This window comes from Narcine bancroftii, chromosome 2, assembly GCF_036971445.1.
Source record: "Narcine bancroftii isolate sNarBan1 chromosome 2, sNarBan1.hap1, whole genome shotgun sequence".
In the NCBI taxonomy this organism is placed as follows: Eukaryota; Metazoa; Chordata; class Chondrichthyes; order Torpediniformes; family Narcinidae; genus Narcine; species Narcine bancroftii.
Genome location: NC_091470.1, coordinates 111,170,488 through 111,183,040, shown reverse-complemented (window position 1 = coordinate 111,183,040; position 12,553 = coordinate 111,170,488). Strand labels below are relative to the sequence as shown.

The 12,553-nt window shown below is 47.3% G+C and overlaps 1 protein-coding gene across 1 annotated transcript in view; it reads right to left on the bottom strand.

Annotated features, from left to right (window-relative positions):
* LOC138754147 (netrin receptor UNC5D-like) overlaps positions 1-12,553 on the bottom strand; it is a 483,772-nt gene that overhangs the window by 100,662 nt on the left and 370,557 nt on the right. The window contains exons 5-6 of the mRNA XM_069918008.1: positions 3,384-3,564; positions 681-848 (exon numbers count right to left, since the gene is read on the bottom strand). Coding sequence (XP_069774109.1) covers positions 681-848; positions 3,384-3,564 — 349 coding nt within the window. The remainder of the gene's footprint in view (positions 1-680; positions 849-3,383; positions 3,565-12,553) is intronic.

The window sequence follows — 12,553 nt, the reverse complement described above, 5'->3', positions numbered from 1 at the left end:
CTTTACATCTTCCAGGACTGAATAACAACTTCAGCATCAGACCATAACATCTTCAGACCATAACAAATGCTTCCATTTTACCAACAGCAGTTTCTGGACATTATTCTCTTCCCGTTGTCGTTTACATTTCCTCTCCTTCCATTTCATATTTCTTTATGGCCCATTACCAGCCTATTTTGGTTTTGGACTCATCAATCTTCCTGACAGAGAACGTCTCCTGGACCATACCTTCCCCTGCCCGCCCCAGAGCATCTCAAACACTCTCCTCTCCTGATGAAAGCACCTGAAATGTGAACTCTCCTCTCTTTCATTCCATCATTCCCACTTCTCCGAGGCTGGGTTGGCCCAAGTTCACTGATTGCATTGATGATGGAAGGAATTTGCTGAGAGCTTCAAACACCTCAATATTTTCTGACTCTTGTTCCACTAAAAATAACTGTTACCTCCGAGCAGATGAAATTGCTCAAATCTTCTGCCCTGTATTGATTTCAACAGCACGACTATCAAACATACGATGTCCCTGTGTGATGACAAGAGCTATTGCTTTGATTGGGTTGCTGCTCTGATTCAGACTTCAATATGTCACTGAGCTTTCCAGGTTCAGTGAAATTCTCCCACTTGTTCCGCTGCTTCACTGGTAAACGGTTCTACTTCCTTTCTTTGGATGTCGAGGCTCTCACCTGGGCAGAGGGAGGAGCAGACGATCTTCTGGACCGTGGTCCCGTCACAAAAGGCCCCCCCGTTGAGCGGTGCTGGGTTGGTACACGTGCGCGATCGTCTTTGCCATCCTCGGCCGCACTGGACGCTGCAGGGTGACCAATCTGTCCAACTTGACCAGGCACCGTTGACTGAAAAATAAACACCAGTTACACACAGTCAGTGCTCCATGCATCAGGTCAAGGCGACGCAACTCCGGCGACCCCAATCCCTGCACCACAGCGGTCACATCGGATGGTCAGGCCCCCTGACTGGTACAGCCCCTAACCTCGGGGTCAGTTCTCAAAGAAGGGCTGAATGTGATAGTACAGATTCTATCACCAACGTGTATATGTACAGATTGTAGTGGGGGATGACTGTGATTGGCTGAGAGTGTAGCCATGCCTACTGGCAGGTCTTAAAAGATTGCTCCTAGCCAGACCAGGTCATTCTGGACTGGTCGACCTACAAGTGATATAAGACCTGCCAGTAGGTGTGGCTACACTCTCAGCCAATCACAGTCATCCTCCACTACAATCTGTACATATACACATTGGTGATAGAATCTGTACTATCAGATAACGTTAACTCCCCTTTCATCCCCATGACTGCCGCCTGACATACTGAGCAGATTGCTATTAATATTTGTTCGTTCACAGGATGTGTGGCATCACCAGAATTTATTGTCTATTCCCACTTACTGCTGAAATGAGGAGGGTGTTCATCATTTGTCCCGTAGAACATAGAACATTATTGCAAATGTACAGGCCCTTCAGCTCATGCTGTTGTGCCAACCTACAGATATAAACCTACTCAACAATCAAAGCCTTTGCTACTTCACACCTATGACCCTCTATTTTCCTTGCATCCATGTGCCTGTCTAAGAGTCTTTTAAATGTCCACGACCATCCCTGGCAAGGCATTCCAGGCACCCACAACTCTCTGTGTAATAAAACTTACCCCTGACATCTCCCCTAAACGTTCTTCCCCTCACCTTGTACAGATATCACCTGGTGTTTGCTGCACTCACCCTGAGAAAAAACAACTGGGCTGTCCATCCTATCGATGGCTCTCATAATCTTACATCTATTAAGTTGCTTCTCATCCTTCTTCACTCCAAAGAGCAGTGCCCTAGCTCTCTAACCTTGCCTCATCAGTCACATCAGGCAACATTCTGGTTAATCTCCTCTGCACCCACTCCATAGCTTCCGCATTCTCACTTGAATCGTACCGCACAGAATAGAAGGTTCAGCCTAACAATTCCCTGTTGACCAAGTTGTGCTCTGGGCTAGTCCCATTTCCCTGCATTTAGTCCATATCTTTCTAGGCCCTTCCCATCCTTGCCTCTGTCCCAATGTCTTTTTGGGTCACTTTTACGAAGGAGAGTAAATGTCAAGAACATTAGTAAACCAAATGTGGAAGATATGGAGAGAATGCAGAGGAGATGATGCCTGGATTGGGAAATAAGTCTTATAAGGCAAGGTTAGGAGAGCTAAGGCTTTTCTCTTTGGAGTGAAGAAGGATAAGAGGTGAAGTAATGGAGGTCTACAAAATTCTGAGATACATAGATAAGGTGAACAGTCAGCACCTTTTTCCCAGGGCAGGAGGAGCAAACACCAGAGGACATCTGTACAAAGTGGAGAGGTAAGTTTAAAGGGAGACATCAGGGGTAAGTGTTTTACACAGAGAGTTGTGGTTGCCTGGAATGCCTTGCCAGGGGTGGTGGTTGGGGCTGGTATATTAGGGGAATTTAAGAGATTCTTAGACAGGCACATGAATGGAAGAAAAATAGAGGGTGACAGGGTAGGGAATGTTGTCTTTTAGGTTGGCACAAAATTGTGGGCGGAAGGGCCAGTACTGTGCTGGAATGTTCTATCCCAAAGATGTGCTAATATTGACTTTATTTGGCCACTGAAAATTGATCTTATTGGCCTGGGAGAGTTGATGGGAAAGTGTGGAGTGTGAAAAGGAAATACTGTAGTGTCTGTCTGTTCTACATTAATCTGTATCTCCTCTATGATTGTCTGTGCTGTAATGTTCTATGTTCTGGTGTTCAGAGGAAACAGGAACAGGAATAGGCCAAGGGGTTGCTCAGGTCAACTCCTTCATTCAAATAGATCATACTGATCCAATCTCGGTGGCAACACCACTTTCACACTCTCTCCCCATGTCACGACCCCCTTGTCAATCTACGAATTGAATATATTTAATTACTTTATCTCCCCAGCTCTCTCAGGAGGAGAATTTCAAAGATTTATGAGAGAAGAAATTCTTCCTCACCTCCACAGGATGGGGCCAGGATGTAGGGACAGTAAAATGAGAGTTGCATGAATTAATGTTCAGTGCCAGCATAGACTTGATGGCCTGAAGGGCGGTTTCCCATGCTGCATCAGTCTATGACGTCTCACCTGGCACCAGTACTGAGGGAATGCAGCACTGTTGGAGAAGGTCTGTACCACACGTCTCTGTGTGGCTTCTCAGGATTGGAGGAAAAGCACGGGACCTTGCCTGATCAACCAACACATTGTCTTTCATTCCATTGCTGCCTGCGGGATCTTGCTGTGCCACATCTCCTGGGCCACAACAGTAACACTTTAGAAGCTTTTATTGGCAGTGAGGGAATCCAGGGATCACGAAAGACACACCCTAATCACTGAAGACATAAAGACTGAAATGTCGCTACTAACCAAACACCGTCAGTGTGGTGGCAGAGCTCCGTCGTCTGGCAACCACGTTTGAGGCAATGCAGGTGTAGTTGCCTGAATTGGAGAGGTGTGCTTGCTCAATGACCAGACTGTGCTCCGCTGTGGTGTAGATGTTGGGGTCATGCTGTGGATCAATCAGTTCTTCATTCTTCAACCATTCAACCTGCAACAGGAAAAGAGAATAAGACCGGGATGCTGTCGAGCCTTTGGATTGGGGCTTCACCTCCACATTCACCGTCTCCTATTGCAGTACAATTTATTTTCTTTTGAGCTCAAGAGTCAGTTGACCTCGCATGCTGGGAACTCTCCAGTATTCTCCAGACAAGGACTGGCCCTTTGAATGAAGAACGGTGAAGGGCTCAAGCCCGAAACATCTGTTATGTGTCTTTATCTTTGCTACATAAAGTATACTGCTTGACTGCTGAGTTTCTCCAGCATTGTGTTTTTACTTCAACCACGGCATCTGCAGACGTTTGTGCTTTACTCTGCTCCATTGACTGCCTGCACTTCACTGCTGAAGCTTATTTAGATTGACGAACATCTGCAGGTTACTTGAAGTAGCTGAGTAATATTTAACCCTGTTTCAAATTCCCAAATTGGGAAACTTCTCTAATTTAATTGTATCTGTCTGTAATTTAATTTAACTTAGACATACAGCACAGAAACAAGCCCTTCCGGCCCACGAGCCCATGCCACCCAAATAACTTACAACCCCCGTACTTTTTTTTTGAAGGGTGGGAGGAAACTGGAGCACCCAGAGGAAACCCACACAGACTCAGGGAGAATGTATAAACTCCTTACAGACAGCGCTGGATTCGAACATCGCGCTAACCCAGGGCAAGATTAAGGCCAATTGATGCCTTAAGCACAGCCCAGCAATGGTTCCCCCTCGACCCTTCCATCGTCTAACATTAAGGCTCGATAAGTGTTGAATGTGAAATAATAGATTACAAATTCAGTTTTCTTCCAGGCCAGATCCCACAACTACCATATATTTTGGTGAATAAGTCGAATGGAATGTTCTATCCCAAAGATGTGCAGCAAACCCAAAAAAACTCTCAAAATCCAATCCGCCCTGACATGTCGACTGTTGGAAAACCAAAAAAAACCTGACTGCGACAGATTTTCATTGAGATTTTTATTGAAATCGAGAACACAATTAGCACCCTTCAAAATCGCCGTCGTTGTCTGAAAACAACACATTAGAACCCTTCCAAATAACTCTATCATCATTTGAAGCAAGCACTGCTTAAACTGTCAGCATATGGGCCCCAGTCTGTATCTGAGGTGGTTTCAGCTTCGTCATCAGTGTCCCACGATAAATTGTCTTCTGTCATCAATTGCATGAGGTACCGCACAGTTTAAATGATTTTCATCCCAGTCTCTACTTTAACTTTGTCCCATGCCTTGAGCACGAAGTTACACAGCACATCAAGCATTGCCCCACCTTTTGTAAACGACTTTTCTGCACTCGACATCCATATATTCCATTTCTCGCGCACATGGTCTTTGAGCAGACATCCAGAGGTTGCAATATAGTCATCAAACCACCCAGGATAACGGCCATGTAAGTGTTATTTTGTGCAAATCTATTTTTAGTCTTCTAAGTTCAATGGGTACAAAACATATCCCAGACCAGCAAACTCCATTCTTTGGGTAAACCGCCTGGCCGGCTGTTCCACACATTGTAGTTTTACACCACTTTCATCCATCCCATCCTTTTTCATGAAAAATACCTGCATGGAAATTCATTTTCGGTTTAATTTTGCATTTGAAGATCACCATGGGTCTTAACTTTGTCCTGTTGGTCAGGCATGATAACACAACGGTAAACCTGGTCCTTCCATGGCCTGTACTTCTGGTCTGTATATTTTTAACACCTTTCCATTCCACTGTTCTATTGCCTATCATGTCAAAATTCATGGGGGTTTCATCCATGTTTCTGATATTTGCCAGTGCAAACTGGTGAAAACTTACAATTTTATGATGAAGATCTTTTGGTAGTTTCTGAAGAATTTTTGTTTTTTGACATAATACCAGATTTTTCCTGTTCATGAAACGATTGCTCCAGCCGACCGACACCTCATAATCATCACTGAGGCCTGGGTGTGACTTGGCCCCCTGCAGTGCAAATATTCTTATTTTATTTCGGATGACTATGCTCTGCTCCTGCAATAACACACACAACCAGACGGGTTGAGCTCAGTGAGCAGACTAGTTTATTGCAGGCTGCTGGGCTGCACTTATACTCCCAGCCTGGACCTGGCACTGGAGGGTGCTGATGTCACCCGGGCATCACATGGTCCCCCAGCATGGGCTTCTGAGCCCCGTGATGGAAGGAAGGGAAAACTCCTGATGGCGCCATTTTGGCCGGCTGCCCCGCCGCGTGGCTTACAAGTGGGGCCAGTTCACCTGCCTAGTGGTGAGCTGCCACACAACCCCTCATGTCCTTTTTTGCCGGGCGGCCTCGCTTCTTGGGCTGGGCTACAACAACAGGCTCGGTGGGATTGAGGTGCGCTGGCTTTAGCCTGTACACGGTAGACAGCTCCCGCCTGCCGCCTATGTCCAGCGTGAACATAGAGGGGCCCTGCCAAACGAAAACATACTCCCTGGAAAGCAGTTTGCCAGGAACGTGAGAAGGGCGGGTGCCATGCCTGGGCAGCAGTGGGGGTTCGAACGAGTCCAAGCATGCCCTGAGGTGAGGAAGTAGTTCGTGTGGCGACTGCTGGGGATTGTGAGGTGCGTTGATGACCTCACCAGGTAGTGCCGGCATTGCACCGTAGACCAGCTCAGCTGATGACGCCTGCAGATTTTCCTTGGGAGTGGAGCGGATGCCCAGGAGCATCCAAGGCAGATTGTCCACCCAGTCGGGATCGGTGAGGCGGACCATGAGCGCCGCCGTAAGGTGGCGGTGCAGACGTTCGACCAGTCCATTGGCCTGTAGGTAGTAGGCTGTGGTGCGGTGTAGCTGTATCCCCAACCTGTTGGTGAGTTGTGCCCACAGCGCAGATGTGAACTGGGCACCCCGATCACTGGTGAGGTGACCCGGGATGCCGAACCGGGCGACCCAACCATGCAACAGTGCTCGGGAGCAGGGGTCAGTGGAGGCTTCTGGCATCGGGATCACCTCGGGCAGCGAGTGGTTCGGTCCTCAGGGCTGGTGGTAGAAGCAGAGGCCTGGAGCGGATGCTGTGGCCTTGGTTATGCTCTTGGGGGCCCCTACAGGGGCCGGATGCTCTACCACAGCGCTAGGGGCGGGCTTGGCATGGTTGTGCCATGCCTCATGACCTGCTGGACCACTGAGCTCTCTGGGAATCGTGCGAGCCATAGCTCTTGGGTCTTCTGGGCGACCTTCCTCGGGTCGCTGAAGCTCTCCTGGATCAGCAGCGGCCAGATGTCCCCGGGCATATAGTCGAGGAAAATGCGCTTGAAGAGTTGGCAGTTGGTGCGCTCACCCTTGAGCATGAGCATCTCGTCCATCAGCTCCATTGGGGTCCTGTCACCCAGGGCATTGAGGTGTAGCATTCCAGTGGCACGTTGGTGTCTGAATAGTCCGAGGGATCTGATAAGCACTTGCTTGATGATCTCGTATTTGTCTTCGGCGGGTGGGTGCTGAACGAGGTGCAGCACGCGTCTGGAAGTGGCCTGGTCCAGGGCAACGACCACATGATACAATTTGGTCGTGACAGAAAAAATCTGGTGGAGGTGAAACTGAGCCTCCGTGTGGCCGAACCTGGTCTCCGGCTCCTGAACCCAAAATTCAGGCAGTTTCATGGCTTTAGCGCTGATCCCAGGCTCACTCATGATGGATTCAAAGAGGTTTGACCCAGTCAGGGTCATCAATTGTAGCGGCAGCTACATTGCTCCTGCAATAACACACACAACCAGATGGGTTGAGCTCAGTGAGCAGACTAGTTTATTGCAGGCTACTGGGCTGCACTTATACTCCCAGCCCGGACCTGGCTGAGAACCGCACTGGAGGGCGCTGACTTCACCTAGGCATCATGTGGTCCCCCAGCGCGGGCTTCTGAGCCCTATGCTGGAAGGAAGGGAAAACCCCCGACGGCGCCATTTTGGCCGGCTGCCCCACCGCGTGGCTTACAAGAGGGGCCAGTTTGCCTGCCTAGTGGTGAGCCGCCACAGCATATTAAATACAACTTCTTTTAAAATTATGTTTATTTAGCACTAAATAGCAGTAAGCAATATAGAGAAATTATTTACTTATAACTAGGGCAATAGGAAATTGTAGGGCCCTAGTTCAGCTGTATCATGGTAAATCCAGAACTGGAAAAAACTCTGTGGTTCCCCTTCCCTTGGTGCCCTAAACCGAGCTTATTTTGCTTAATGGTTAATCCAGGCTTGTGATAACTGCTACACTAACCGTGTCACCCATAATGGGAACTATGTCCTGACCTTGGCCGCAATGTGAACTGCTGTGGTTGAACAATAAAAAAGCCAACATCATAAAAGCAACCCGTCAAAATCTCTTCTCGCTGCTGCCTTCAGAAGGTAAGGAAACCTGGACTTCAGCGCCTCTAGGTTCAAGGACAGTTCTTTTCTCACAGTTTTCAGGATCTTGAACCACTCTGTACTCTCCAAATCATAAACCACTCCAAGACCATCAAAGGTCTGACAGCACTCTAAAAATGTTTTTTTTGCACTGTCTGTAACCATGAATATTTATCCAATATATTTATTAAACAGTAAAATCTCTGTTATCCGGAATTAAACCAACCGGCAGCCTCAAACAATTGGCAAAAAAATCAAAGAAAATCGTAACATGAATGGAGGAGCAGGCCCGATGGGCCAGATGGCTGACTCCTGCCCCTATTATTTCTGGCTGCGTGTCTGTGTGTTTTGCACCAATGACCAGAGGAGGCTGTTTCGTTGAATTATACTTGTACAGTCGACTCTGTGAGCAGGAAAGCTTTGTGGCAAATCGTGGAACGACTGGGATGCCCCCCTAAGTTTCTCAGCATGGTCAACCAATTACATGAAGAGCAGCGTGGCCAAGTCAGAGCCCTTCTCACTAGGTAACAGTGTAAAGCAAGGCTGTGTCCTCACATCAATCCTCGATGATGAGGACGGTGTCTACATCTGATACTGCACTGATGACAGCCTGTTCAACCTGAGGCGACTAGCCCCACACCAAGACATTGGAGCAACTCTTTCAAGGACTACTCTTCACTGACGTTGCTGTCCTTGTTGCCCAAACAGAGACAGCCTTGCAATGTACAACATCCTGCTTTGCAAAGGCTGCCGAGCTCTTCGGACTGGAAGTCAGCTTGAAGAAGACAGAAGTTCTCCATCAGCCTGCATTTCAGGAAAAGTACCACCCTCCCCGCATTACCAGCAGCAGGACTGAGCCGAAGACTGCCCACCAGTTCAGCTACCTGGGGTGCACCATGTTGTCAGATGCCAAGAGAGTCTGGAACAACAAGCATCTGAGGAAAGGCACAAAGATCAATGTGTACAGAGTCGTCATACTGACCACCCTCCTGTACGGCTCCGAGCCGTGGGTCATCTACCGTCACAACTCCTTGCTGCCTCTGCACCGTCCTCATCATTCACTGGAGTGACTTCGTCACCAACATTGAAGTCCTCGAACAGGCAGAGGTTACCAGTGTCGAGACCATGCTGGTGAAGACGCAGCTACACTGGACATGGCACGTCTCCAAAATTGTGCTCTATGGTGAACTCTCCACTGGCCACCATGATAGAGGGGCTCCGAAAAAGAAGTACGAGGACTCTCTGAAGAAAACCCTTGGTGCCTGTCACATTGACTATTGCCAGTGGTCTGCTCTTGCCTCTGATCGTGCGGCCTGGTGACACACCATTCACCAGTCTGTCTCCTCCTTCACCACCCCCCTACCCCCCTATTAATGCCAGCGTCTCTCACCACTGTCTCTGGGTAGAAGCCTGAAGACCTGCACCTCTAGATTCAAAAGCAGTTTCTCTTCGACTGCCATCGGGCTCTTGAACCTCCCCTTGTAACACTCTTCAAGGCAGAGCTGGCCCTGAGGACAAAAGGAGACGGAGAAAGAACCGTGACCCTGCACCAAACCCAGAACAGAATTTCCCTCGCAGCTGCTGCGGCCGGGCACGTCTGTCCCATGTTGGCCTCGTCAATCACCAGCGAGCCTGCGGCAGGCGTGGACGGCCCCCCCCTTCCAAAATCTTCGATTGTGAAGCCAAGCCATGCGTGAAACTTGTGCAATCGGGTGATAATAATAAACTTGACTTGTATGGAATGAAAGACCCTGTTTCTGGGACATAGGCAAGGAAGCTCCTCCCATTCTGTCACTCTCACTGAGTGATATTCAATCAGATTTTGGAGACACACTAATCCCTCCCATGGGACTAACTCTGCACCTGGTTGCTTCCTCTAGTACATGGTAAGAAACTAATATTTTCTGCCCTTAAGTGAGTGATAAATCCCAGCTGTAACACAAATTATGTTTTTCGTTTTTCACCAAAGCCTATAATGAAAACCACGATCCCCTGGGGGAATTTCACCGACTCAATAAATTACAACAAGGTTTAATATTATTCAGCTGCTTTAGATATCCAATGGAGGATCTTGTGTAATTGTGAAACTATCCAAGCTTCAAGCAGGCAGTGGAGCGAACCTGGCCACGCATTGCTCAATGCACACACGAGCTGAAGTTCTTCACAATTAAAAACGAATAATTGCCTCAATTGTCTCCATGGTGACTGTCACTGCTGGTTCATGTTTGATTTTAAGGACAGATTAGGCTGATGAATGGTATTGGACTAGACTGCCCATTAATTAGAATTTCTTGGATTGGGTGCTGTTTCTGATTACAATGCATGCTGGGTAAAAATGGCCAGCAATTATAGTTATGCGTCTCCGGCTTCAGGTCATCCATTAGTTTGAAGGCAAAAACAAAAGTTAAAAAAAAACTCTCAGCACACAATATCTTGCTGCCTGTGTTCTTAGGAAGATAAAGAGATTGCTTCCCGACTTAGTCTTCTCTCAGTATCCATGAAAAACTTGCCAACAGCACCAAGGAGGATCGAGTGCAGTCCTGGATGCTACACCATAGGAAGGCAGTCCAGCGAGAGAGTCTGCAGATGCTGGGTTTGAGCACATTGCACAAACGTGCTTGAGAAAATCAGCAGGTCATGCAGCATCCATGGGGAGGATGCAGAGGAATGGTGAAAACTATGGAGGGATGGAACCTGAGAGGGGCTTGCAAAGTTTTACATTTCTTTATTTGTTCACATGCGTACGTATCTTCTTGAGTACAGTTTTCTGCACGACCAATAAGTGGTAATTCTGCCTTGTCCACAGGAAAAAGGATCTCAGGGTTGTATGTGATGTCGTGTGTGTACTCTGACAATGAATCTGAATGTTGAAAATTATGAGGGGTATTGATTGAGCTTTGAATCACGTGGTTTCGTCTGCACATGTCACAAGCACGCGCTGTTCTTTTCATTGCTGCTACGCGTATGATATTGTAATTTAAAAGTATAATTTAATTTTGCTGGTTGTTTATTTCACTACATTTCATTCAGTGATATACAGGAATTAGGAGTAACATTTAGTACAAAAAATATTACTAAGGATTCTGTCTGGTCTGGTACAGGAGGAGGTCCATGGGTGGCGGGTGGGGGGGTGGTGGTGGAGGTGGGAAGGGATGATACCATGAATTACTGAAACCAACCCTTGTGACGACACTGGAGAGATTGAATAGACAGGGCTTGTCTTACCTGGACCAAAGGAAACTGAGGGGTCATGTGGTAGAACCATACAATATATACATGAAGCTTGGATCATGTGGAGTAGCCATCCTCCACAGGGGCCCTACAGTCCTATTCCACCAACCCCCCCCCCCCCCCACCGCAGGGCCACAGCACATTTATGTAAAAGCCTAGTTTTCTTATCACCTCGCATCACGTAAACCTTTTTTGTGTATGGTCAGTAGAAGTAGGGAAGAAACCAAAACATGGCTGCTTCACAGCGAAAGGGATCCATAAACTTCAAGCAGTGTCCAAGGGCAGGGCCGTAGGCGAACAATGGCTGGTGTAGAAAGTCAAAATCTATCTCCCTCGATCAAAGTATCAGAAATAAGAGGCCGCTTGTTTAAGATGGATGGTAGGAGACTTAAAGGGGACTTGAGGGATCATTATTTTTAATGCAGAGAGAGGTTTATGTCTGCAGCATGTTGTCAGAAAACAATGAGTATGTTTAAGAAGCTTTTAGACACACATTTAAATGGGAACAAAAGAAATAGGTGCAGGAGTTAGCATCTGGCCTGTCAAGCCAACTCTGCTATTGAATAACATCAGGCAGATCTGGCCATGGAGGCCTATAAGATTATGAGAGGCACAGGTAAGGTTGAGAGCCACCGCCTTTTTCCCAGGGCAGGAGTAGCAAACACCAGGAGGGAGGGGTTTAGGGGAGACATCAGGGGTAAATGTTTTTACACAGGGAGTAGTGGGAGCCTGGAGTGCATTGCCTGGGGTGGTGGTGGAGGCTGAAACATTAGGGACATTTCAGAGACTCTTAAGCACAGGGATGAAAGTAAAATAGAGTGTTATGGGATAGGGAGGGTTTAGCTTATTTTGGTAAGTCGGCACAACATCGAGGGCTGAGGGGCCTGTTCTGTAGTGTTCTATGTTTCTAAGCTATAGTCCTAATTCAGGGAAATGGGATTAAGTGTAGGTGGGCAAGAGAGGTCAGCTTGGAGAGAAAGGGTTGAAGGGCCTATTTCTGGGCAGTCCAACTCTATAATTCCAACTCATATAAACCAAATGGAAACAAAACCATCCTTGATCCCAAAGAACTATCTGCAAATAGGAGGCCCCTTACCCATTTAGCTATCTTTCCAAATACTTCAACTGGTTCACAGAGGAGTGAAATATAGTTTTGGTGATTTTTTTTTAACCAAGTGTCTTCCTGCATGAACACCAATATGAAGGGTTTAATACAATAAAACTCCTGGTATCCGGCAACTATGGGGATTGGTAGATGCCGAATAAGTGAATTTTCCGATTGCTTGAGATTGCGTGTTGCCTGATTGGTGAACTAATGGTGAGGTGTGCCACTTTTAAACTTTCATATTTTTTACTTGCTTATTTTCCACAATATTTTTTTGCCAGTTGTTTGAATTCCGGATAACAGGGGC